The following is a 27,315-nucleotide window of genomic DNA, read 5'->3' on the forward strand; positions in this document are numbered from 1 at the left end:
GTTATAGAACAATATGTATGATATAATTCATTTTGTGTTTATAGATAATGATTGCAAAAACAAAAGGAACGGAACAGTATTCAAATTGTTAATAGTAGTCATCTCTGAGAAGTAGAATTATTGGAAGTTGGAAGGGATTCCCTTCATTTGCTTTTTTAATATTTCCGGTTCGAATTGTCCCTATCTTATAAATAAAAATATTTATGTTAAAGGTAAAGTAACAATGAATGAAAGGTAAAGAAGGTGAGAAAGAAAGAGGGAAAGGCAGCATCAAGTGATTTAGTAGAGAAACTTAAAAGGACAATATACGAAGTAGGATGCTAGACAGTGTTAGCTAATGATGGCTACTTCTCAGAATTAGCTTGGCTCTGTAGCTATTGATGATTAGAACAGAACTAAGAATATAATGAAAATAATTCAATGTAATTTTTTTAGCACATAAAATGATCTCTCTCTCTTGTTTTTACAGACATTACTGTCTTCATCAATGCCATAAAATAGTATTTACTGAAGAATTTGAGTATATCGGATACCTTGTGATACTAATGAATATATTCCCTCTAGTAATTTCTTGGATACCCAGGTTAAATAATATCTATGACAATGAATTAAGACATTCTAACCACTTTTTTCTTTCATTTTATATTCTGGAGGCCCTAATTAAGGTAATCTAAAGTGTGTGTGTGTGTGTGTGTGTGTGTGTGTGTGTGTGTGTGTGTGAGAGATATCTAAAAGGGAGATTTCCTAACTTTATTTTTCAGCATTTTTAAAGAGTGTGTGAAATTCTCTTCCACTTCTCAAACAAATTTTAATTTTTAAAGGTGATTTTTTAGGGTCAGTCAATAGAACATATCTATACTTTAATGATTAATTTCATATCTGCAAAAATAAATATTAAAATAGTGTTTGTCAAAGGGACCCAGAGTGAATTTCATAGGTATTGGCAATGTTCTTAATAACATAGATGCTGGTTTTATTATTTTTATACTAAATAGATAAACATGTGGATAGGTAGATTGATAGATATTCATTCATACTTGGAAAGGCATCATAATTTGATTTTAAAATCCAATATAAAGGTAGTCGTTAAATAATGAAAATATAAACTCACAAATTGATCAAGTATTACGTCATATGAAACAACGAGTTGTAATATAGAATGTCTTAGCCAGAAGATTTAAATAAGAGAATTATATCTGATATTTGGACAAAATAAATGAGTCTCAAACTTTTACTAGAAAATTAAAATACTGCTGCAGAGCCATGGTATTGGGGAGGGGATGGATTTCTATCTATCACATGGTATGTAATAAATCCGAAGTTAGTTATAATGACCATAGGATATTTCATATATTTAAGAGGAAATAAAATAGTTAAGCTTAATGTTAGTAATAAGGTGAAGGTAAGAGTAAAGAGTTCCCTGAAATCACGTGATATGTACTATAGTGGAAAGAGCACTGAGCTGGGATTCTATAGATTTGACTCTAGATTTAGTTTTCTCTCACAAACTGTTAGCTGTTCACAAGGTCAAAGAACTTCTCCCAACTTCAATTGTTTTCTTCTATAAAAAGTCAGGGTTGGCCTAAATAATAGACGAAGATCCCTCTAGCTCTATTATTCTTTCTACTTTGCCAAGTTTAAGCTGCTGTCATAGCCATGCATAGCCATAGCTTCGTTCAATCAGGCCCAATTAAGACAACAGCACTGGACTATAGACACCTGGTTCTACTTCATAGCTGAGAGGATACTCTTAACTGAATTTTGTTTTTGTCTTTCCCTCCTACTTAAATCAAGATTCATTCTCACTGCCCAATTTGCAAACTTGCCTGCACTTATCATTTCCTTTGCCCTTTTGTCTATTTGGTTCAGTTCTGCTCCTTTGTACTGTCCCTTTTTAAATATCCATTATGTTAATAACAATAATAATAAATGATCACTTATCAAGTGCCAGTCATTTGGTTATAACATTTCAAATTCTTAAATTAACCCTTTAAGGCAGATGTATATTATGCCTTCCATTTTTCAGACGAGAGACCCGAGCTGTTCCTCTCCTGTGGCTGTATTCTAGATACTTCAAGATAACTCCTTCACCTTTCTGAATACTTGATATTTGGACAAAGTCTTTCTCTTTATACTGGTCCTCTCAAGTTCCTAAGAGAATGATTCAACCTATATTATTTCAATAAGAAGAGAAGGAGACATCTCCAGAGGCTAAATAATGACATGAGCAGGACTTCACAAGGCCAGAATCTGGTCATTCGCTTCCTAGATTCAGACATTAAATTTCCGCAGCTCAGCCAAATGGGAGCAGACTCAAGGGAAATGACTCTACTGCTAAACACACAGGAGTCTGTTTACAGACAAACATAGCAATTTCTTAATTTATAGTGGAGCATATGCTTTCCCTGGGACATGAATATGTCTGCCTCCTACACTTTCTTTGAATCATGAAGAGTAGGGGCATCAGGATACTAAAAGAGGACAAATGAATCAAAATTGCAAAATGAATATTTTAAGCATTATAATAAAGATAAAGGACTACACGAGGTGTTATGGGAAAAAACAGGAGTTTCTTACACAAAATAGTAAGGTCGGACAGCATATTTTTTTAAATGTATTTTTTCTAAATTTACTCTTTTTCCAAAATTCCACAGGAAACCTAATTTTCCAGGCTGAAATCTATAATATCTTTGACATTTCCCACTCTCTTACATATAGTAGGTTTTCGATAAAAGTTTTTTGAAATAAAAAAAGAATGAATAAATGAACTACCATAAAATAGTAGGTATTTTGAATATTTTCTCATTTGGAATAGATACTTCAATATTTTAACCATTTAATTTAACATTAATATGATTGTTTCTAGTATTTCAGAGTTAGAGTTTAAAGGTAGATCAGAGAAAAACCTACCTAGTAATGTTTCAGTTATTGTGGAAAAATGGTATAGTAAATCACGAACAAACAAGATAATGTGTGTATGTGTGTGTGTGTGTGTTTTTTTTTAATCAACAGATAGCAGCAATGAGGAAAGAATATTTTTTACATACCTGGAACCTATTTGAATTGACAATCACATTAACTGGCATCATAGATGTAGTACTTATTGAGACATATTCTATTACTCGTGTTTTTTATTTGATTCAAATAGTAGTCTTTTTAAAAACTGTTCGACTTTTTCGCATACTACGCATTTTGAAGGTAAAAACTATTTAAAAGTGCAATTTCAAATTTATTCTGACTGTTTTGTATAATACAAACTAAAATCAGTTGAGTAGTTTTATGGCTTCCACTTTGAGTTGATTCGATGTTTATATTTTAGATTTCAGTTTCCTTTGACAAATTAAGTTTTATAACACATTATATTACAAATATTCAAATTATATTAGAAATTCATGTCAGTTACACTAATGAGCATATCATCAATTAAAATTTGTACAGTTCATATTAAATAGTAGTTCTTTTTTTTCAGCTAGTAACACCAAAGTTGCTGCAATTAATAGATGAAAAGATGAGTCATCAGCTATCCTTTAAGTATGCTATACTGAAAGGATATGTTCAAGGTGAAGCAGATATAATGACTATAATTAATCAGATTGCCAATTCTAAACAGGTTAAACAGGTGAGAAAAACTTTAAATACTAAGAAAAGGGTTTATTTTCCCTACCCCTCAGTTGCCCTCACCTATCATGTACTCTGTCTCTATAGGTAGATGTGGTCTTTGACTCCTGGTTTGGTAGGTAATTTTTGTAAAAATTTAAACTAATTTACCTTTAGATTACCCAAATGCCTCCTCACTGAAATGTCTGTGCCATATTAGCAAGTTAAAAGGCTCTTGAAACATACCTTTCAGTCCTTGTAGAGGTGATCATGAAACCCATGAGCAGTGATTGGTTCCCTCCCAATGCAAGTTCCAGGATCTGTCAGGCTACAGATATATTAAATAGAAAATATTGAAGGATGAGAAGTAATCACAGTGTTGAACAAACAGAGCTTCCTCATAATTTGCAAAGACTCCCTCTAGCTCTCTTCTATCCCTAATTTTCCCACAGTAAATAGTAAAAGAAGAAAAGGATGGAGATCTGGCAAACAGAAAGAAATAACACTAACTCATCCAGAGGGAAACCTTATCTAATTCCCTCATTATGCAGATGAGAAAAATGTACCCAAGTGAGGTTAAATGATTATGCCCAAATTCACATAGTTGGTAAACAGCAAAGAGAATTCTAGGGCCTTAGTGCTAGCTTTTATTTTTTATCTTCTTGATTGAGGTAGATTAACACTGATAAGAGCATATGAGCTGTCGGCTATGTCAGAAATTAAATATTTACTTTTCAAAGCAATTTAGTACGTTTATATGCTGTATGTTATATGCCCAAAGCTTTGTACTTGAGAAAGTTGAACATTGAATAGGTAGTAGAACATAAAAAGCAGTATCTTTCTTCTCTTCACCATCTGTAACTTTAAAACTATTTTCCCAAATTTTGTTACCTTTTCTAACCACTCATATTTAGCACTGGAATGTGAAGATTCAGAGTAGAAAATACAAAGATTGACTCTATAAGATGTCCACTTTTAGTCCTCATTTCTGCTCTCACACGATTTGGCCAAAACGCCTAACTCACTCAAGGTTAAAAGCCATCTCTGTGTCCCAAATTTGGAGGCTTCCATAAAGTTGAATGGGAAAGTACCTATCATACCTTCATTTTTCAGAATCAATAATATCCTAAGGCAAGTTACTTTAAGAAAAAAATATATGGTGCACCTTCAGTCTTCTCAACATCAACCTAGAGAATGCCACTGCTTATCCTCTCCACTACCCTTGCTGGAGCAAAATAAAATTCAGTGCATAAATTTCAATTCTAATCCTTTAAGAGTTCTCCATAATATTTTTCTTTAGTTATTAATTTAGGTTAAAAATCCATTAGTTGCAAATGTTAAGACATTTTATAACAGTTTGTTTTCCAATGGGGATAATGTTTCTTTTGTTTCATAGATGTTATTAAAGAGGGTAACAACGAATACGGTACATGCTATGAAAGAGCTAGGTAGGTACCTCTCGCCTTAAAGATTCATGACCATCTCTTATCATCACTACTTCAAAGAGACAATGGTTTTGATAACTAAACTGGTCTTTGAGGGAACCTACTTACTATTAAGAAAGTGGATAACTTCAACAATCAACATGATAATATTTTTGGCTGGATAGAAATAGTATAATATTATCTCTCCAAACTTGATCCCTCTACACTATGCCATAATTAAGACCTTTTAATTTCAGTTAAAACACACACACATACACACACACACACACACACACACACACATTTTCATGGCATGGTTACACATGTTATCATCACCTTATAATTCTATTTTCCTCCAAACCAGTGGTGCTCATATCTTCTTGAGCAGCAGCAACAACAACAACAACAACAACAACAACAACAAAAAGTTATGTTTTCCTTCCACTTGCCACAGAGCTGCTGTCTGAAGATTTAGGCTTTATAACGAGTTGAAATCAGAACAGTTTCACAGATTGTTATGCCTGCTGGAAGGCTGAACGCCCAAATGTGACAACAGCCTATATCTATCTGAATCATGTTGGCTCATGCTCCCAGTGCAGGGTAAATACCAGAAGTAGGACACATTCCTATAACATAATGTTTATATGTTAGGAGGAGGGGCTTGAGGACTAGATGGTTGGCAGCAAAAGGACACAACAAGCCTGGAAATGAGGCGAGGTTTGAGATATCTTGCATGGCAGACAGTTGTCAAGCCATATCAGAAGTCATGAACAAGGAAAAGCTCAAATGTACAATGTAAGAGGATGAAATTCTCATGGGAATCCAGAAATCCAGAACAGACAGGTAGAAGAACATAGATAAATGAGGTATGTGCTTGCAGACAGGGTGAGTGGAAAATGACACCGGTTGAGTAAAAGTACTTAATTAAAAACCATATCTAAGCCCACAGTCTGTAGTCAAAAATCCTGATTTAAACAGGGTAAAAAAAATGGGTCATAAACTCCAGACCTAGAGCCCAGATCCAGTGCAGGTGGATTGGTATAATTGTTAATCATAGGATTGAAGCTATATGTCTTTTTTCATAGGTTTAGGCAAAAGAATGAATCAATGACAAAAAAAAAAAAAATGACAGGCAGAACTCTGCAACTATAGGTGAATTACAATTAATTGCAGAGGCCTCATCAGGAATAAAGATATGTTTTCCTGTTTTAAGGGTTGTACTCCATGAATTTAGAGCAGAGATATTACCTTATTGTCCAAATGAAATATATTTAAGATGTCCTTACTTTATCTGAAAATATTTTGTTATTTTTCAGGCTACTTAGAGTGTGATCACACTGAAATTGCTGTCGCTATGAAAACAAAGGAGGAGATTAATGTCATGCTCAATTTGGCTAAAGAAATTATTAGGGTTTTCAGGTTAAAAGGAATTCTTCATAAAATTGAAGCTTCTGAAATTAATAAGGTGAGATGAAGTATCTTCAGAGTAAATAGTGACATTTATTATCTTCAAACCTACTTTTGGTTCTTTCCAATACAGGCCATCCCTGAGATATGAATTTCTAACTTAAAATTATTGTCTAAAAAAAAAGCACATACACCATAGAGTGTTTCCTTCCTGCAGTTCAGTGGTCCACTTTTCTTTTTTATTTTGCAGTAGTACTGAGGAACTACTTCTCTCTATGCTTTTCTCCCAGACTGAGACTATGACAAAACTGCTCTCATCCTAGGGCGAAGTGGATACCAATATGTTCCTGGAAATTATCTGTGACATTGAAACAACTTTTCCCATAGAAACCGTGATTTATAAGAACACATATGATAGGGTAAAAATTAACTACATTTCCTTTTTCTAAGTTTAAATGACACCATTACATGTAAAGAGATAAAAATTTCCAATTCATTCTATAAGTACAAAATTCAGTCTCCGAATTAGAAATCGTATAAGGAGAATAAAAAAATAAAGTTATTATACTTGTGAATACATATGCAAAACTTCTTAACATAGTAGTAGCTACTTAAATCTGGCAATACACTAAAGCATATTAGGCTATGACTAAGAGAGTTTTATCTTCTAAAATAGCTATATAATTCACTCATTAAGTGATTGAAGTAGAAAAAACATTTGATAAAACTCAGCCTTCATTCAGAATGTCCAAAAAACATCTTACAAGGTCAACAAAAGAAGTAACATTCTTAAGTGGATCAAATGGTATCTATTAAAAATCTGAAGCAAACATAGTTAAGATGACAAAACAGTTAGCTGTATTAAAGTCAGTAACTAAAGAAGAATGAACAATGTCATTCTAAACATTAAGTGCTATACTAGAAGTCTTAGTTAGGTCATTAAGAAAAAAAAGAAATTAACAGATGGAAACATTAAAAAGAGATAAAAATTGCTATTATTTGTTGATTGTTTAATTTAAAATTCTAGGGAAGTAAAAACTGTAAGATTAATAAGAGAATTCAATAGGGTATCCAGAAACAAAATCAACATTTAAATTCATCCTCAACTAAAGAAAATATAGAAAAATACTCTTCACAATAGCAATTAAAAATTCTAAATCCTTAAGTGTGAACCTGACATAAAATATATAACATCTATGTGGCAAAAACTGCAAAACATATTTGGGCAGCTAAAATAGTCACTCTGAAGATAACACAATGAAAATTATTGTATTCAAAGAACAGAAATAAAACATTTGAAGAAAAGCGAACAGAGTCTAAGGGACCTATAGGACCCATCAAATTAACCAACATATGAATTCTGGGAGACCCACAAGGAGAAGAGAAAAAGAAAGGGACGGAGAAAAAAAGTGAAGAAATAATGACAAGAAAGTTCCCAAAATTGATGAAATACATGAATATTAATATCCAAGAAGCTCAGTGAACTCCAGGTAGGATAAATCAAAGACACCCACATCAAAACTGTCAAAACACAAAATGAGAAGTTTGAAATCAGCAAGAGAAAAGCAACTTATCACATACAAAGAATCCACAATAAAATTATCAGTGATTTCTCATCAGAAACTTTGAAGACCAGAAGGAAGTGTGCCAATATATTTAGAGAGCTAAAATTTAAAAAAAACAAATAAACAAACAAAAAAACCTATCAACCAAGAAACCTATGTCCAGCAAAACTGTCCTTTAGAATTGAGGAGAAATTAAGACATTTCCAGATAAACAAAAGCTGAGAGAGTTTATTACCACTGGAACTACCCTGGAAAAAAATGCTAAAAGGAGCCCTACAGAATAAAATGAAAGGCTACTAGGCAATCAGTTCTCCCTTACCAGTAGTTACTTTAAATGTAAATAAATTTTCAATTAAAATACAAAGATTGGAAGAACAGACAAAACAACAACAACAACAGCAGCAAAACATGATCTAACTATTTCTCCAAAGAAGATATACAAAGGACTGATAAGTACAAGAAAAGATGCTTGACATCACTAATCATTAAGGAAATGCAAATCAAAATTACAATGAGAAACCATTCTCATATCAATTAGGATGGCTATTACCATAAAACAAAAAACAAAAAACCTTATGCACCATTGGTGGGAATGTAAAATGGTACAGCTGCTGTAAAAGCCAGTACGACACTTCACCAAAAAATTAAAAATAGAATTGCCATAAGATTCAGCAATACCACTTTTGAGAACATACTTTAAAAAATTGAAAATAAGATCTCAAAGATATTTGTATGCCCATGTTCATAGCATCATTGTTCACAATTGCTAAAACAAGGAACAATCCAAGTGTCCACTGATAGATAAATTGGTAAGCAAAATGCAGTATACACTTACAATGGAATATTATTCAGCCTTAAAAAGGGAGGGAATTCTGATGTTTACTATAGATAGCATGAATGAACCTTGAAGACATACTAAGTAAAATAAGACAGCTAGAAAAAGACAAACACTATAGGATTCCAATTATATGAGGTGCTTAAAGCTGTCAAAATCTTAAAGACAGAAAGTAAAACGGTGGTTCAGGACCTGGAGGGAAGAAAGAATGTACACTTAAAATGGTTAAGATAGTAAATTTTATATTTTTTGTGTTTTACTACAAATGAAAAAAAGAGGGGTGGAACAGAGAAAATGTTTACCCTACTAGATATTAAGACATGTTATAAATCCATAATAATCAAATAATATGAAATTAGAATAGAATTAGAAAAAATATCTATGGAACAGATGAATTATGTAGCAGACCTAAATACACTTAGTGATCTAGTATATATTGACATAACATTGCAAATAGGAAAAACAATAGGTTATTCAGTAAATGGTGCTGAGACATTCGAAATTCATACGGAAAAAAATTAGATTAGGTCCATACACCACACCACGGAGTGAAAGAAAACTTTCCAGATATAATGACAATTTAAACATGAAAAATTATGTAAATGTTATCAAATATAGAGAATATCTTTATACTGATGTAAGAGAAGCTTTGTTAAACCATTCAAAAAACCCAGATACCATTAGTGTGAACGATTTAAACTTCGTATGTTGAAATATATTACAAACAAGTTAAGAACCAAGGCACAGCTTGGAAGATATCTACAACAAAAATTCACACAAAATAGTTATAGCAATAATATCTAAGAAGTTCCCACAAATCAATGTAAAAAGGCAAAGAAGCCTATAAAAAGTGAGGAAAGAACATGAAACAGGCATTTCACACAGGCGAAATGAAAATTTGCCCATTTAAATTAGCATAATGAAAAAAACTGTCTATGTTCAATGCTAATGAGGTTATGAGAAAATAGACCTAAATGTGGCAGAATAAAATGCAAATGAGTACAGCCATTCTGGAGGGCAATTTAGCAAATGATAACTTTAAAAATTCATATCCTTTAAACCAGTAATTATACATGTAGAAATGTACAAATATTAAAAAATAAACAAAGATATATATTCAAACATATGTTAGAAATAACCTATATGTTCATCAAACTGGGAATGATTTGTGTAAATTGTGAAAACAGAAATAAGAAAGATCTATATGTAGATCTATATATTGTTAGTAGGGGAAAATTAATTTCTAAAACAATATATAATATGTTCAACTTAGAGTTTTTAAAATTTCTGTATATATATATATAGTGTGTGTGTGTGTGCGCGTGTGTGTGCGTGTGTGTGTGTGTGTGTGTATACTGTTTTGAAAAATCTGGATGAAAATATATGAAACTTAATATTGGTTGCACCTGATGCAAAGAGTGGTAAGAAAAGCGGAGGATGAAGGGAGCTATTTTATTTCTACTTTTTATAATGCTTAAAACTTACTCAGAAATGTTCTAATACATCACTTGTATAATAAGTAAACTAATTTTTTAAAGAAGATTTTATACTATATACTGTCTTCTAAGCCCCTAGTTGCCACAATTTTCCTGATGTATTGAGAATAATATTCCAAAGACATGATTTAGTTTATACTTCTATAGATTACTCCATTACCACTAAATACCTGTATACCTTGTATGAATAAACAAATTCGCTATGATCAATGTAGATTATTTTTATTGTTTTTATGGACTTGTTTAAGTTTTTTTTTTCAATTACAGTTGACATTCAATATTATTTTATATTAGTTTCAGGTGTACAGCATACTGGTTAATTTATATAATTTATATAGTGATCTCCCCCGGCCCTGATAAGTCTAGAACCCACCTGGCACTCTACTTAGAGGGCATTACGCTAAGTGAAATAAGTCAGAGAAAGACCAATGCACATGATTTCACTTATATGTGGAATCTAAAGAACAAAATAAAAGAACAAATAAAACAGAAACAGACTCATAGGTAGAACAAACTGATGGCTGCCAAATGGGAGGGGAGATGTGGGGCTGGATGAAAAAGGTGAAGGGATTAAGAAGTACAAATTGGGAATTACAATGTAGTTTATTTTCAAGTTATTCTTATTTTACAGTCCAATGGTCTCGTCTGTAATCTCACTTAACTATAATGAGAAGATCTGTGAAAAGGGGCATCTTCACTGAATAAAAAATGTATAACATTAGAGGAAAACCTGTAAAAGACCACAGTAAAATAATACAAAGAGAATAATAAAAGATGAAAACAAATAGTAAATCTTTACTCATCTGATCTTCACAGCAACACTATGACTTCGGTGCTTTCATTGTCCTTATTTTATAAAAGATGAAACTGAGGCGCAGGGAGATGAGGAAACCTACCCCGAGGTCAGATAATTAGTAAATATGGAGACAGTATTCTAACCTAAGAATTTTGATTCCAGAGCCTATGCTTTTAAGCACAACACCATCAAAAATCAAAAATAGAAAGAAATGAGTATATTTCTGTCTTAAAAGACTGGGAGAATTAAATTTAGAAAACCAGGATTAATATATCTGATTATGGGGACATTTTACCCTGTACAAAATAGAAATAATAAACAGAAGCAAGGCCATTTAGAAGGTTTTACAGAAAAATGCTAGCTTAAAGTTAACATTTTTTTCCCATATAGATAATTTATTGATCCATCGTCATTTATGTAAAAGATCATTCTGCCTTATTGTACTACACTTAAGGAGCACTTCATAAATAAGATGAATGTGTATATGTTGATAAGTTTCTGGACTCTTTTCTGTTACATTGTTTCATTTATCTATCCTTGAATCTTTTTCATTGTATATCACACCATCTTATACTGAAACTTAATAATAAATCTTTATATATGATTGTGGTTATATTCCAGCTCTGTTCTTTTCTTCAAGATTATTTTGACTTGTTTTGGGATTTCATATTTTCAAATATTAGAATCAGCTGTCAATTTCTACTAAATAACCTGAAATTTCTACTAAATAATTGAAATTTCTACTGAGATTCCAGTAAGCCTATGCATCAATTTAGAGAAAACTGACACCTTTGTGATATGGATTCAATCCATTACGTATCTCTCCATTTAATTAGGTTTTAATTTTGTCTTAGTGGTTCTTCTGCTTATCTGTATAGAGTTCTTGCACCTATTTCATTAATGAATCTGAACTCTTATCTCATACCACACATAAAAAAATCAAGTCTAGAATTTCCAAATAGATTGTTCATAACTTTAAAAAGGTAAAAAAATAAGCTTTTAGAAGATAACATGAGAAAATTTTTATATTAGTATAAGCAAAGATTTCTTAAACAGGCCAGAAAATTGGATTGAAATGACCCTTTAAATAGAGAACATTTTTATTAAAAAATAAGAGATTGAAAAGAAAATCCATAAAAAGGTAGAAGATATTTTCAAAATAAATATATTCAACAAAGGATTCATGCCAGAATTTACAAAAATCTCTTACAAATCAATAAGAATAAGACAGAAAATCCATTTTTAAAAAAACGGTAAAAAGATTTGAATAGACAATTCACAACAGAAGGTATTCAAAGAGTCAATAAACATAACAAAAGATGTCCAATATCATTTTCTAACCTTAAGGTAAATTAAAACTAAAATGAAACACTAATAACACAACTACCAGAATACTTAATTTAAAAAAAAATCTGACAATACCAAGTGTAGACAAATGGTGCAGAATGATTAGATTACAGCGGGAGTGTAACATGATGCAGTAATTTTGGGAAAATGTCTGGCAAAATCTACTAAATTTGTACATATACATATCTTACGACATGTAATTAGATTATATAAGCATATATTCAGCAGAAATATATACACATGCACAGCAAACAAATACTCATACCAATATTACAAAGCTCAAAACTGGAGCAACCCAAATTTTAATCAACAGTAGATTCAGCTGTGGTATAATAATACACCATACTCCTATACAATAATGAAAATGACATGAATTAATTTTTGCATCATCATTCTGATGAAGCTCAGAAATGAATGTTGAGCAAATGAAACCAGACACAAACGAGTTAATCTGCTTTAATTTTATGCAGATAAAGCTCAAATTCAGATAACGCTAAACTCTGGTGATAGAAGAATGATTGTCTTTGGAGAACATAAGGGAGGATTCTAGGGATAGTAAATGTTTTATATCTTAATCTGGGTGCTGGCTACACAGGTGTTTTCACACTGTAAATGTTCTTTGAGTGGACTTTTATAATTAGTGCACTTTTTGCTTACCTGTGAAACTTTAGAAAAAAGGTTTACTTTTAAAAATTTAATCTATGACTTCAGAATATGATAATATAAGAAAAAATGCTAATAGAGGGGAGAGGTTGGAGTTTTCTGTGGAAGAACCAAAATCTCCTACATGTAAGAAAAAGAAATAGTACAAAGTCATAATTGTTTTAAACATACTATGAACACTAGTTTTGTTCATCTTTTTTCTTAAATTTTGTGATTTTAGTTAATAATGAACAAAAAAAGAGAGTTACTTGATTTTCAACCTATTATCACACCTCCTACTATTACTGAAACACTAAACCATGTTCCGTGGCTGAATAAAGACAAAAAGTATATAAGATTTATTAAGGTAAGATTTTTATTTCCTAGTAATAATATCTTTAATGTAATACTATCTTTATGTACCAAAAAAATGATGTTTTAAAAAGCAAAGATTTAATCATGATACTCTAATTTAAAATTATTTAAATGTCCATTATCACCTGTATGATAAAATCAAAAACCATTTTAATGGCATGTAAGGTCTTTCTGTAATCTGCCTCCTGTGTATCTCCCCATCATCATCTTCTGTTGCCCATTTGTCAGATGCTCCACACTTTATTTATACTGAAACACTCGTGTGACCCCAAGCACTTTATATTGTTTTCTAATTTCATTCTTCTGTAAGTGCTATTTACTTTTTGTGAAATATCTTTTTATTTTTTTTCACTTTCCCCTCTGAAACCTTCCCTCCCTCCTTATTGCTTCTCTGGAAACATCCCCACCAAAGGCTCTGGGGTCAAAGATCCTACCAAGTGAAGATCATCCTGTGGTCCATCCTGAGTTTGGAGGGCCAAAGGTGTTACCATTGTATTCATTAGATACCTTTACTATACCATTAAGTATACTATATTACAATCATCTTTACATCTCTTTTCCAAACTATATTTTTTGGTTCATCCAACTTTTGAATACCCAGCCCCTGATACTTTGCATATTTCATAGTGGATGCTCAATAAATGTTTGTGGAATGAACAAATAAATGGGTCTACCTTGTTCCAATAACATTCTTTCTCTATATCTACTTGGTGTGAAAAAATTGATTATATTTGTTCACCTGATTAAGATATTTTGAATAAATAAAATTTTTATTTACCTCATTAGACATTTAGAGCTTGAGTATGTATAAAACATATATGTACCATTATCCTGCATCTGTTCTGATTATTTTTTATTCCGACAGAATAGTTCCATCTTTCCATTATAGATTAAATTATTTCTTTCTTAATCCATGTATAAATACCTCATCTGAAATTACATATATCTATGAATATTCACTTTCCTCTCTTTGCTATTCATAAGTCCTAGTTTCTCTTCCAAATTTATTACTAATGTGATCTCAGATCTCATTGAGTGATATTTATTTTAAAAATGTAAAACATTTTTATCAGAATATAAACTTTGACATCCCCAACCACTGCTGAAATATTGTTTATAGCTTCTATATTTGCTGATTTTTTTTTTTTAAGGAAAGAGTCAAAATTGTAACATTTGATTGTGGAAATGATATATTTGAAGAAGGTGATGAGCCCAAAGGAATTTATATAATTATTTCAGGCATGGTAAAGGTAAGGCAGAATTATTTATAAATGTACTTGTGACCATTAGTTTAAAAACTTGATAAAATTGAGAATTAATAGTTTTCTATGTTGAGAACTGTATTGTTCCTGTTTTAGGACAGTAACTACCATCCCAACAATAATGGATAACATACCCATTACCTTTTAATCCATACTTCCCCATAGATAACAAAAATAAATATAAAAAAATAAAAAAATAAAAATAAAAAAATAAAAATAAAAAATCATCTTTGATGGAAAATTATAATATAAATTGTTATTCATCTTGTATTTGAGTTGGGCATTTAGCCATTGTAAAGTGGGTACAGGATCTTCAAAATAATATGTACATATTAAAATTATTAAAACTAAAAGAAAAAATAAATTAAATAGCTTTAGTAAATTAATCAGCATACCTATTTTTCTCTTTCTTTGTTTCTGAATAGCTTAAAAGATCAAAGCCAGGTTTGATAATCGACCAAGTATTCCAGGAGTTGGAGGAGAAAGATAATCAGATAACTTACACAGACTACATGATCAGTGGAGAAATAATAGGAGAGCTGAACTGTTTAACTAATGAACCCATGAAATATTCTGCCACCTGCAAAACTGTAGTCGAGGTCAGACGACATTACCTTATTATGTTTTACTGTTATATCTGGTTAAATACCTAGCACAAGATTTAAGGGTGTTTTTGTAGTCCGTATATAATTACAGTCTCATAGAATTTTTTTAAAAATAGAAATGGTAAAAGAACAAGATTTGTTAACAGAATTATATTTACCTGGTATAATGTCCTGGCAAAATATCTTGCAAGAGTTAACTTACCATATTGAAAGAAGAATTTAATCAGAAAAACTAGTTATATTAATTCTCTCATGGGAAAATTAGGTGGTGTAAATTAACTACCAATACCATAATTTGGAGGGTAAGAAAGGAGGGAAGTCAAAGAGCTAGTTGAGCAAAGCGAATGAAAGACTCCCTAGATGAGATTGAAGACATAATTCTCAAAGCAACAGAGGGTTCCAATGACCTAATTTGAATGGTAAAGAACAATGACTGAAAACAAATGAACCCCATAAATATATAAAAATCCATAAGTTAATAACAATATAAATTTTTAAAATTTTTAATAAGGTTGCTGGGGTATCAACTTATTACTCTGAAAATGGATTTTTTCATGGAAAAATTAAACATTTACCCTGTTTTTTCTTTATGAATACTTCTAAAGTAACAAAGAATGATAAAAATTTTCTGTAAAGTAGAATTCCAGTTTACAAATATAGAATGAGAAAGTTAGAATATCTCCTGGGCAACAACCATCAATTGATGCTAAAACTACTAACTGGAGTATTAATGGAAAATTTATAATGAAAGTACTAGGCTGATACCACCTAAAGATAATCTTAGTGTCATTAATAGTGGGACAGCTGAGCATCATATAGCTCATGAGATGATGCAGATGATGCAGCAGAAGTACTAGCACCACCTATGAAGTCTTCTTATAAGAGAAAAGAGAAAACCTGAAGCCTTTAAATCTAACCAGTCTACAGAAAATACAGGAAGGAGAGAAACAAGTTAATTGACACCAGGAGAAGATAATTAGATAAATCTAGAATGTGGGAGGCCCTTCAAGCCAAACAACCTTTTTTTTTTTTCAATGAATCATTGGCATCAAAAGGGGAGAAGGAGGGGAAGGAGGAAAAAGGCAAGAGAAAAGTAACCTGTATCATTCGGTAACGTATATTAGAATATTTACAAGAGAAAGTATATAAAACCTAGGATTGCATTAATCTATTCTATGCTTTTGCTTTTGGCTATAATGAAGTTACTGGTAGCATACTAGTACACCCACCATAAACAACTATAGAAGTTGACAAAATTTGTAAGGCAAATATTTTCAGCCATTGGAAAAAAAGGCAGTGTAAGTCTGGAAACTTTGAGAGAGATAAACTTGCAATATCCACCTTGACCCTCTGCCTAGGACAGTTTCCAGCCACACATAATAAGAATTCAAGCAGAAGATAATGATCCTTCTGAGCTAAGAAGAGAAAGATCCAAAGTTGGGACAGCTCAACTGGCTGGAATCTGCAGAGCTGGGCCTAGGAGGAGGAGCTGAGAGGGAGACTGAGAAGTCTGTGTGATGGTTCTCCACAAGTCATTGGTTGAGTGATAGGCTGCATATTCACAGGATAAGACAAACCTAAATTCACCAGATTGTTAAGAATGAAACAGAGATATCAGACGGTCAAAAAGTGCCAGGGATGTTTCAGGTTGTTTTGTCACTGTGGGAGGTTGGAAAAATTTCCCCTTTGCCCTCCGGCCTTCTGGCTGGTTGAATAATTAAAATAACTTAAGAGAGATTAACAGGAAAAAATAATCAAATTTAATTACATGTGTAAATACAAGGTTCTATTAGAATATGGAGTCCTGGGACAAATTAGACAGTTGAAGTTTGTATGCCATCTGGAGCTAAGGAGAAGAGGGAGGAATGGTTTAGGACTTCAAAGGGGAAAGAAGGAAATTCACGTGGAGATGGAAAAGTGAACATTTGGTAAACAAATGTTTGCTAGGCCACTTTATTTTAATTTTTTTTTTTTGTAAAAAATTTAAGAAATTCATTTTCAACTATTTGCTGCTAGTATTTGAAAATACAATTAATTTCTGGAATTCTACGTTCTTGCTGCATTGTTAAATTCACTGTAAATTCTAGTTATTTTTTGATAGGCTCTTTAGGATTTAACAAATACATGGTGACAGGAGATCTGACTTTGGGTAATGAACACAAAATGGAATATACAGATGATACATTATTGAACTGTACACTTGAAACCTATGTAATTTGATTAACTGTCACCCTAAAAATTTAATTAAAAATTTATATATGCCATCTACAGAAATAATTTAGTGTTTTCTTTATAATTTTTATGTTAGTTTATTTCTTTATTGAATATAAATTGTGGCTAAAACTTAGACTTTGCATTACTGCCAAAAAAATCAGGGAACATCTGTCTAGCCTTATTGTACTAGATAAAGTGGATAGGAGTAAGGTTAATGAAAGACGTGCAAGCCCTCTACAATGAAAACTACAAAATATTTTCTAGAGAACTTACAGAAGATCTAAATAAATGGAGAGGTGTAACATATTCATGGATTGGAAGCCATAATTTTATTAAGATGTCCATTCTTTCCAAATTGATCTACAGATTTAATGTAATCTCAATGAAATCTCAGCAGATGCTTCCTCATAGAAATTTATGAGCTGATTGTAAAATTTCTATTAAAATGCAAAAGATCTAGACTAGACAAAATAGATTTGATAAAGAATAACATTAGATGACCTACACTGCCTGATTCAAAGACTTATAAATATATAATAATCAGGACCATATATTATTAGCTCAAGGTTAAGACAATATAGATCAATGGAACAGATGAGAGAATCTGGAAGTAGATCCACATATACAGTCAATTGATTTTTAACAATAATAATATTTTCAAAAAATGATCCTGAAAATACTAAATATCTCTATAACAGCAATGATACACTATGAACAAAAATTAACTTGGAATGACTATAGACTTAAACATAAAAACTAGAACTATAAAAATTCTAGAAGAAAACACAAAAGACCTTGAAATAGGCAAAGATTTCTTAATCAGGATACAAAAAGTCCTAACTACAAAAGGCAACATTGATAAACTGAATGTCACTAAAATTAAAATGTTCAATTCTTTAAAAAGACACCATAAAGAATTTGTAAACGGCAAACCAGTGGCTGAGGGTCAGGGGGAGTTTTTTTTTTTACAATACCTTTATCCGAAAAGGAATTAACAAAGGAACCTCTAAAGAATTCTCACAACTCAGATAAGAAGACAAGTGACCAAATTGAAAATTGGACACAGGATTTGAACAGACACTTCACAAAGGAGTATATAAATGGCCAATCAACATATAATGACTATCTGCACTGTTGTTAGCTTTTAATAACATATAAATTAAAATCATGATTGGTTATCACTACATACCTATTACATTGCTAAAATAAAAGGACCGAATGCCAAGTAAAGCAACCGAAATTCTCATACATGGTTGATGAGAGCATAAAATCTTACAATCCCTTCTGAAAACGGCTTGGCAGTTAGTTTCTTATAAAGTTAAGCACATACTTACTATGTTACCCAGCAATCCCACTTATAGATACTTACCAAAAAGAAATAAAAACCAACATACTCATAGTCTTGTATATTCATAGCAGCTTATTCCTAATAATCAATTGTCTGTTTGTTGTCAGCATCAGCATTTTATTGTTATCTGAAATGTTTGCTTGCCTCAAATACTGTAGTTTTATAAATATTTACATCTTTAGTTAAAAACGTTAAAAGACTTTTGATACTTTGTTTTCTATTTTTTTCAGAATCTATTAGAATTTTAAAGAACCTTTCTTTGGATCATGTAGTCTTTTAATATTTAGTGTATGATAAGATTACACAAGTATTTTATTATGTTGTCAGACAATAACATGAATCTTACATAATTTAAATTCTTAACCTCAAATACACACACACACACACACACACACACACATATACACACATATGGAAACTTTACAAATATATATATATGGAAACCTTATTTCCTTGAATTATAAGTCCAGTAAAATATTAATTTATGTCCTCCTTTTGCCAGACATGTTTTATTTCCAAAAATCACTTATATGAAGCTTTTCAACAATGCTGTCCTCGCATTGAATATAAAATGTGGCTGAAACTTGGACTTTCTATTACTGCCAAAAAAATCAAGGAACATTTATCTTATGAGGTAAGAGGTGTTTGTATAAACTCGTACTTCTCTCTGAGTGGAATTGCATTAAGCTATTATTATAAATTAATTATTTAGGAATTTATGTTAAAGTTTATAAACAAACAGTGGTTTATGAAATTGTGTTTTTCCTATAGGATTGGGCCTACAAAATGCAATTAAAGCTCTGTAACGTTAATTTAAAAGATATACCAAAGGGCACCAAGACTGACATCTATGATGAAACTGTAATTTATGTCATCCTCATACATGGAGCTGTAGAAGATTGTCAGTTACGAAAAGCTTATAAGGCACCTTTCTTAATTCCCATAACATGCCATCAGGTAAAAGAATATTGATTCATGTCTTTAGGTCAATATGCCATGTATCCAACAATGTATTAATGTTATAAAAATTGTCCTTTTTCACTTTCCCATCCTCTCTCTTTGCCATACCACTCCATAAACACACACACACACACACACACACACACACACACACACACACCCCACATCCCACACACGCAACACACACACCCTAAGTTATTGATTGCTTTGGCACTAGGTAAGCCAGACACCAAGCTATTCCTGTTCAATGTCGATTAAGTAAACCAAGCTATACATTTTAGCTACAATTAGATTATGTTGCAGTTGTAATTATCAGGAGAGTGCCTATTAAGTTCATTTACTATTGCAAAAGAACCACACTCTCTATCTGTATAGACAGTACTCTAGAAAGGTTCTACCAGACCCATGTTTAACAATGTACTAGAGGTATTTCCCCGGGTACTCTAAAAGTGAATGTAAAAGTGTAGCACATCTCATATTTAAGGCGTTGAGTTTTCTTCCAATCAAAATGAGAAGCTATGCCATGTGAAAAAGAAAGAAAGAAGAATGTATGTGTGTGTGTGTGTGTGTGTGTAGATGTTCGTGTGTGTGTATGTGTAGATGTCTGTGTATGTTGGAGTAGAATAAGAGAGAAGTGTGTCAGAAGAAATCAGGGGACATATAAAATAAAGCTACAAAAAATAAACTGAAAGAGGAACCTAGAGTCAATTAAATTAGGCACATATTTTTTAAAGCAACTAATATATAATGGAAATGGTGCTAGATGCTAAAATGATCAAGACAAATGTGACTCGCTACTTGTCCTCTCAACCAAGTGGAAAGAAGCGTAATATAAATATATTAAGTAAAACATTTATAGCATGATAGAAGTACTTACAGGGTATGTTTGGGACATAAGGAAAATATGAGGTGGTGATAAGAGGAATCCTGGGGTGAGAAATGATCACAACAAAATTTCCTAAGCGTAACGCCACCAGCACCAATGTGATACCTAGTGAAAGGAAATGAAACATTATTCTTAACTATGGTGTTCCCTACCTCTATTCTTGAATACATCATAACAGAACTGTGATGTGAGCTCTGGTTGGGAATTTAGATGGCCAAATAAGAGATTCTCAAGGCAGCCCCCAAACCTGCCCAACTCTGTCAGCTCTCCTAGACATGAAGCCTGCCCATTGTGGGTTCAGGTACCAATGTGATTCAAGGCATACTGAAAACAACCACACACAAGGCTGAAGAATTTTTTGAACTCTATTGTTTTCTAAACTAACTTTCTGCCACATTAAAAAAAAATTCTTTTTAAACCTCTCTGGGTGATATTTTAAAGGATCATCGATGATTAACTCTTGATCATTTTTCTCATTTGTAAGAGAAATGAACAAAATATTTAAAAATCAATGACAATGTATTGAACATGGAATTTCATAAAACTAACATGTCCAAGTATTTTAAGATACCTTCTAATATCTAATGATGTTTTCAATTTTCAGGCCCAGATGTTTAGAGTGAGCCTGAGATAGTAGCTTACCAGAGAAACATTTAATTGTATGATATATACTCGGAAATTAACTTATATTCTGTCAACTTTCAGATACAAGGCACCGAAGATATCACAAAGGTAATGATTGTTCAAACTCCAATTGATGCGAAAAACTTCAGATGGAACACTAGAAAGTATATACCTTCACATAAACAATCGATTTCAAAGGCATCATTATGTGAGTTGATTTATTTGAGCAAAATGAGAACTTACCTTCTATTTATAAAATAGCCATATATGTATTTGGAAATTGTATGCAATCTCCCCAGAATATTGAGGAATACTTTTAACTGCTATATTTCATACTCACTGTATAAATTCTGACTGAGAATATCTAAGTTATAATTAGAAATTATTTTATGTTTCATCTGTAAGAATAAACATGTATAATTATCAAAATAATATAAAAAAGAGATTAATGATGGAATTTGTAGTTCTTCCCCCAAATTAAAATATTTTATATAGCAAATATTTTATATAGACATTTGAAGTAATCCAAATGTCTAATGACAAATGAATGATTAATTAACTTGATTCAATCAACACAATTGAATAGTATATAGACATCAAATGATTAATTTTCCACATAGTAACTTGGAAAAGGTCTATGATCTATGTCAAGTAAAAATAGCAATTCTGTATCATTGTGTTGCTAATTTTAAACAAATTATATCTTTATTATGTTACCAGTACATAACTTTGAATCCATGTGGACACATAATACTGTTATCACATGAGTCCCCACTGACCTTTAGATTGAGCACACACAGGACATGGTATTGGAAACTTCACTATCGGCCCCCTCAGCTATCTCCTCCCCTCCTCACTCTCTAAAATCGAGCCATACAAAAGTATTAGTGGTTCACCAAATCTGGGAGACCTGGTGGTCTCACATTCCTGACACTTCACACATTTCTTCTGTTTCTTCTGCCTGGAATCCTCTAAATCTCCCCCTCCTCATGTCTCCCCGATCTCTAGAGCCAACTCCTTATCCTTTAAATCTCTGCCTCTTCTCCCAGGAGCCATCACTGATAAGTGACAAATTTGCAAAACCGCACTCACCTCTGTGCTCCCATAGCTCATTATGCACACAGTCCTATTTTTCCATATTGTGTTGTATTGTATTGTATTGCATTGTATTGTATTATATTTTCTTGTATTGTTTGTTTGTATATTTAATGGTACGTCTACTCCATTAGAATATAAACTCCAAGAAAATTCGATCATTGTTAATTTGCTTTCTTATATATGCCCATTGCTTACCAATGAGCCCGGCACTTTCAATAGATATTAATTAAAAGTGTTTTGGGATGGTAGAACAATAGATGATTTTGTTTCTCTACTTGTCACACTCTCTACACACTTGTAATAAAAGGCTTTTAATCCTTTTTTAAAAAAGTGGCCCTTCTTCCCACCAATCGAGATTACCACCAATTTCAGATCACAGGCCCCAAGTGTGGAAGATTTGAACCTAGTTTAATTTGAACAGTTCTTCATTTCAGTGCTTGAACTAATGTAGTCTTTTTTGAACCAGCTTCAAGTGGACTGGATGAAGAAGACCTTCAAAATGACACGGAGGTAAATTTAAAGCATTATTTTTTTAAAGTTGTATTTTGGGTAAAAGAGAATCTGGAATTTATTAAAATAACCAATGACTTTCTCTTATTCTGAGTAAGTTCATCTGCTAATCATTTTGTCAATTTTGATATAAATACTTTTCTTAATTCAGGGTACAATAGAAATTGTATTTATATTTTTATGTAAATATTAGAGAATGACAAAGAAAAACAAAGCTCAGGATATGCCAGAATATTCTTTTTTAAAATTAAATTTATTAGGGCGACATTGGTTAAAGAAATTATATAGGATTCAAATGTACAATTCGATAATACTTTATCTGTATGTTGACTTGTGTGTTTACCACCCAAAGTCAAATCACCTTTCGTCACCATATATTTGACCCCCTTAAACCTTTCACCTCCTCCACTTCCCGCTTTTCCTCTGGTAACTATTAAACTGTTGTCTGTGTCTATAAGTTTTTGTTTGTTTGTCTTATTAGCTTGTTGCTTTCAGTTTTATATCCCATAAATGAGTGAAATCATATGATTCTCAGCCCTTTCTGTCTGACTTATTTTTGTCAAGCATGATAATCTCGGGATCTATCCATGTCATCGCAAATGGCAGTATTCATCTCTTCTTATGACTGAGTAATATTCCATTGCATATATGTACCACATCTTCTTTATCCAATCATCTGTCGAAGGACACTTCGGTTGTTTCCATATCTTGGCCATCCTTGAATAATGCTGCAATGAACATCGTGGTTCATATATTGTTATGGATAAATGTTTCCAAATTTAGGGAGTAGACATCTAGACGAAGAATTGCTGGGTCATTTAGTAATTCTGTTTGAATCACTTTAACGACCAGGTACTACCAGAGTGATCACGGTTGTAGTGTACATGAGCCCTTCCACTTCTCTACCTTGCGCTAAAACTTTGACTGGTCTGAAGGTTCTATTGCTACCTTGGCTATGCATCTGGGATTTTCCGACCTGAAGGCAGTTTGCCCTGTTTTCACAATACCTGTCATAAAGCAGGAGCTCAATGATAAATGCTCTAATCTAATCTACCCCCACGCTAACCTAAGTTATTCAGAAACTTGCACAAATATTGATTAATTTTAGGGTTAACTATGAAATTGGGTAGGTTGCTTGGGGGTCTTAGGATCTTCAAAGCCCTAGTACAAGTTTGCAACAAGATCCTAAGTTATAAAACACTATAAGGTCCTGGAAATGAAAATGAGGCAAAGGGAAATAGTGTAGAAATACCTCACTACACCTACACTAGCCTGCCTGTGGACTGGATCTTAGGAAATTCCAGATGGGGTAGAGAATTTATGTTTAATTCTAGTCTTTACCAAGCTGGTTGTTTGTTACTCCAGAAGATGCTGATTATAATACCCAGAATCTGAGAAATATCTGCTACAAATATACAGCCAGAAAATTATGTATTTGGTTGTTAAAAATATGTTTTACGCCAATTAAGTCCATTTGTTCTATTAGGACTTGGCATAAAACTCAACTCTGAGAACACATGCTCCTTCTTCCCCCAAATCTTTCCTCACAAGTATATGTTGAAAGAAACATGATCGATTATAGGTTCTGTGGAGGAAGTTGAAGGTGTTTCTCTCACGTCCTTCTTTAATTCAAATGTGTCCAATTCCCCTGGCCTACTAGATGCCAGCATTCTTTAATATCTGAGTTCCTATAGTCATAAATAAAGGAAGTCCACTCCCTCCTGGAGAATTTTGGGGTCTTTCTGAAAGAGCTTTTTCTCAAACTTTCCCTAGTTATTTCTTGTCACCAAGAACTCCTGATGTAATAGCATGAGACTCCAGGCATGCTTCCTGGTTTCAACACTTATTAGCCACGTGACCTTGGGAAAATTTCTTAACATGCCTAAGCATCATTTTCCCCATCTGTAAAATAGGGCTAATGACAATACCTATGTCATAGATCTGCTGTGGATGTTAAAGAAATGCAAAGTGCACTGCATAATATTTGACACATAAAGGATCCATACACATAATTTTTTTGTTATTCTCCATTCACCCCTTATTATCGAAAAGTACTTTTCCGAATTTCTTTTGCTCTTCCTATATTAATTTTCTTAAAAATATGGTTGTAGTCACCTCCTCTCATTCTCCCAACACAGTCGCTGCTGAAGACTAGAAAATAACAAAGGGAAATTACAATTAAAAAAAAAATATGATCAGGACAATTAAGATTAAAGATTATATGGCTTCCAGAGTCCACTGTTTGGGCCTTCTTTCTCCTTAGCCCTGGCCAGCTGCCGAACTTGTAGAGTTAGCTTAATATCATATTTTGAAAAATGGTGGGAAGAGCCAAGGATGCTAATGATCTCCTTGTACACATGCATTCAAAAGGTTGCTTTTTCATAATTAAAAAAAAAAACTGATTGCATGATGATTGTTAATATATAAGAAGTAATGTGAAAATGAGAGATAGTTTAGTAAATGGTAGAAACATCAGCTAGTGACACATATAGAGGTCATCAAATTGTGTTATTTAGTAGATGGTTTTTCTCCCTGATGTTAGATCTTGGCTATGTTTCTGGGAGAGCTCCCTTCTTGCTCCCTGCATACCTGTTCCCTACCACTACCACCTGGAATTGTGCTTTTACCTTTACATAATGAGAAGGCCCAGCACAATGTCAATTAGCTCTTTAAAAAGTGTTTTGGTACCCAGGACAGAGCACTCAGTGCTGCCACTACCAGAAGTCCCACTTTTACAGACCAGATTTGAAACCAGCCCAGCTTTATATACCTGACTCTCATTAACAGTCTCAGAATTTAACTTTGATCTCCTCTCTCCATTTCTAGACTCAAGAGTCTACAAAACTAAGTGATATCGAGGAGGAGGGGAACATCTATGAGAATACCTAGAATAAATCCAGATGAAAGTCTGGTAAGCTGCTACAGTTTCCTCAGCATGATCAGGAGCTCACCTATTCCTGGAGAAACAAATTGAAACCAGAAGTTCATTTGCGCCTTGTGTGATAGTGTGAAATATATGTCACTTTCCACTAGTCATTATATCTAATACAATCAATTCCACTAGCTAGTTGATACTTCTAATAGCACTATACCTAAATTCTAATTTGGAAAATTAACTCTAAAATACGATTCCTTAATCTAGATATCTGAAAACATTATAAGCTGATAGTTTCTTCTCTATATTACTTAATCATACATGCAACACTGGCTGCTCCCAATTTGGCAGGTCATTTTTCAAGCTGCCACATCCCGTGGAAAATATAATACAGGCAATAATTATTACTTCAATTTTCAAGAGTTTATGTTCCAGTTGAGACAAAATGCATCAGAAGGCAATTACATAACAATACAAGACACACTATCAATAGTGCCAGTTGAAGTTATAGGAATTCATAAGAGAAGCAGCCAGCTATTGAAGGTGAACGAAGTCTTTGTGGAGAAAAGAAAGGAATGTTCATAATAGTGGACAAAAGAGAGCAAGACTTTTGGAGAACAATGACTAGACCAGTTTGGCTGTTGGTTGTTCAAATGTGGCTTTTGTGGGGGAAATATCTATAAATATGAGTGCTTTATGTTACATAGAGCATATCACTGGTTTAAAAAATGACCTTTGGTCATTTTATCAGCATTTAAAAATGTTAACTCTAATGTGCCACTTCCTATGACAAAGGCCATATTTAAAGATAGATGCAAAGACTAACAATTCACTATGAAAAAGTATTTGCAGGAATTATTTGCAATATGATTCAAATCTTTGCTTGGGAAAAATGTATATGAAATGATAAGGAAAACATTATAATTCCAATATGCAAACTTATGGACAACCAATTCAGGGAAAAAACAATAGTACCCAGAATGTGAAGAAAATTAGAAATGCAAAATTAAATTAAGTAACAATGATATATTAACATTTGCATTTTTAAATTAACAATTTTTTATTCAATGGTAACATCTATTTTCTTTGAAATTGATAAAAATAGAATGATACTTGTTTTGTCATGTTTTCTGGTAAATGAGTAAAAAGAATTTGTAACAAAAAATGTAAAAATACCCACATACTTTGATGTAGTGATTTTGCATCTAGGAATCAATCCAAAGAGAGTAACTCAAAGTATTACAGTAGACATACGTACCAAATATTTGGTACACTACTATCTCTAACAGCAAAAAAATGAAAAACAGTCCAGTGCCCAACAATAGCAAAGTATACAATTTCACTACAGAACATCCATACAAAAAAAAAAAAATCATATAACCATTAAAGAGATTGGTCATGTAGTCCAATGTAAAATAAAAGAGGGGAAGGCAAAATTGTACATACAAC

At 32.4% G+C, this 27,315-nt stretch overlaps 1 protein-coding gene across 1 annotated transcript in view; it reads left to right on the top strand.

The window, feature by feature from the left end:
- SLC9C1 (solute carrier family 9 member C1) overlaps positions 1-27,315 on the top strand; it is a 90,483-nt gene that overhangs the window by 62,206 nt on the left and 962 nt on the right. The window contains exons 17-29 of the mRNA XM_036219503.1: positions 470-665; positions 3,013-3,198; positions 3,470-3,619; positions 4,994-5,045; positions 6,338-6,486; positions 13,351-13,476; positions 14,636-14,734; positions 15,172-15,345; positions 19,416-19,547; positions 19,685-19,870; positions 21,465-21,591; positions 22,948-22,991; positions 25,818-25,902. Of these exons, the coding sequence (XP_036075396.1) occupies positions 470-665; positions 3,013-3,198; positions 3,470-3,619; positions 4,994-5,045; positions 6,338-6,486; positions 13,351-13,476; positions 14,636-14,734; positions 15,172-15,345; positions 19,416-19,547; positions 19,685-19,870; positions 21,465-21,591; positions 22,948-22,991; positions 25,818-25,880 (1,684 nt within the window). The 3' untranslated portion in view covers positions 25,881-25,902. The remainder of the gene's footprint in view (positions 1-469; positions 666-3,012; positions 3,199-3,469; positions 3,620-4,993; positions 5,046-6,337; positions 6,487-13,350; positions 13,477-14,635; positions 14,735-15,171; positions 15,346-19,415; positions 19,548-19,684; positions 19,871-21,464; positions 21,592-22,947; positions 22,992-25,817; positions 25,903-27,315) is intronic.

This window comes from Rousettus aegyptiacus, unplaced genomic scaffold (genome assembly GCF_014176215.1).
Source record: "Rousettus aegyptiacus isolate mRouAeg1 unplaced genomic scaffold, mRouAeg1.p scaffold_m13_p_4, whole genome shotgun sequence".
Classification (NCBI taxonomy): Eukaryota; Metazoa; Chordata; class Mammalia; order Chiroptera; family Pteropodidae; genus Rousettus; species Rousettus aegyptiacus.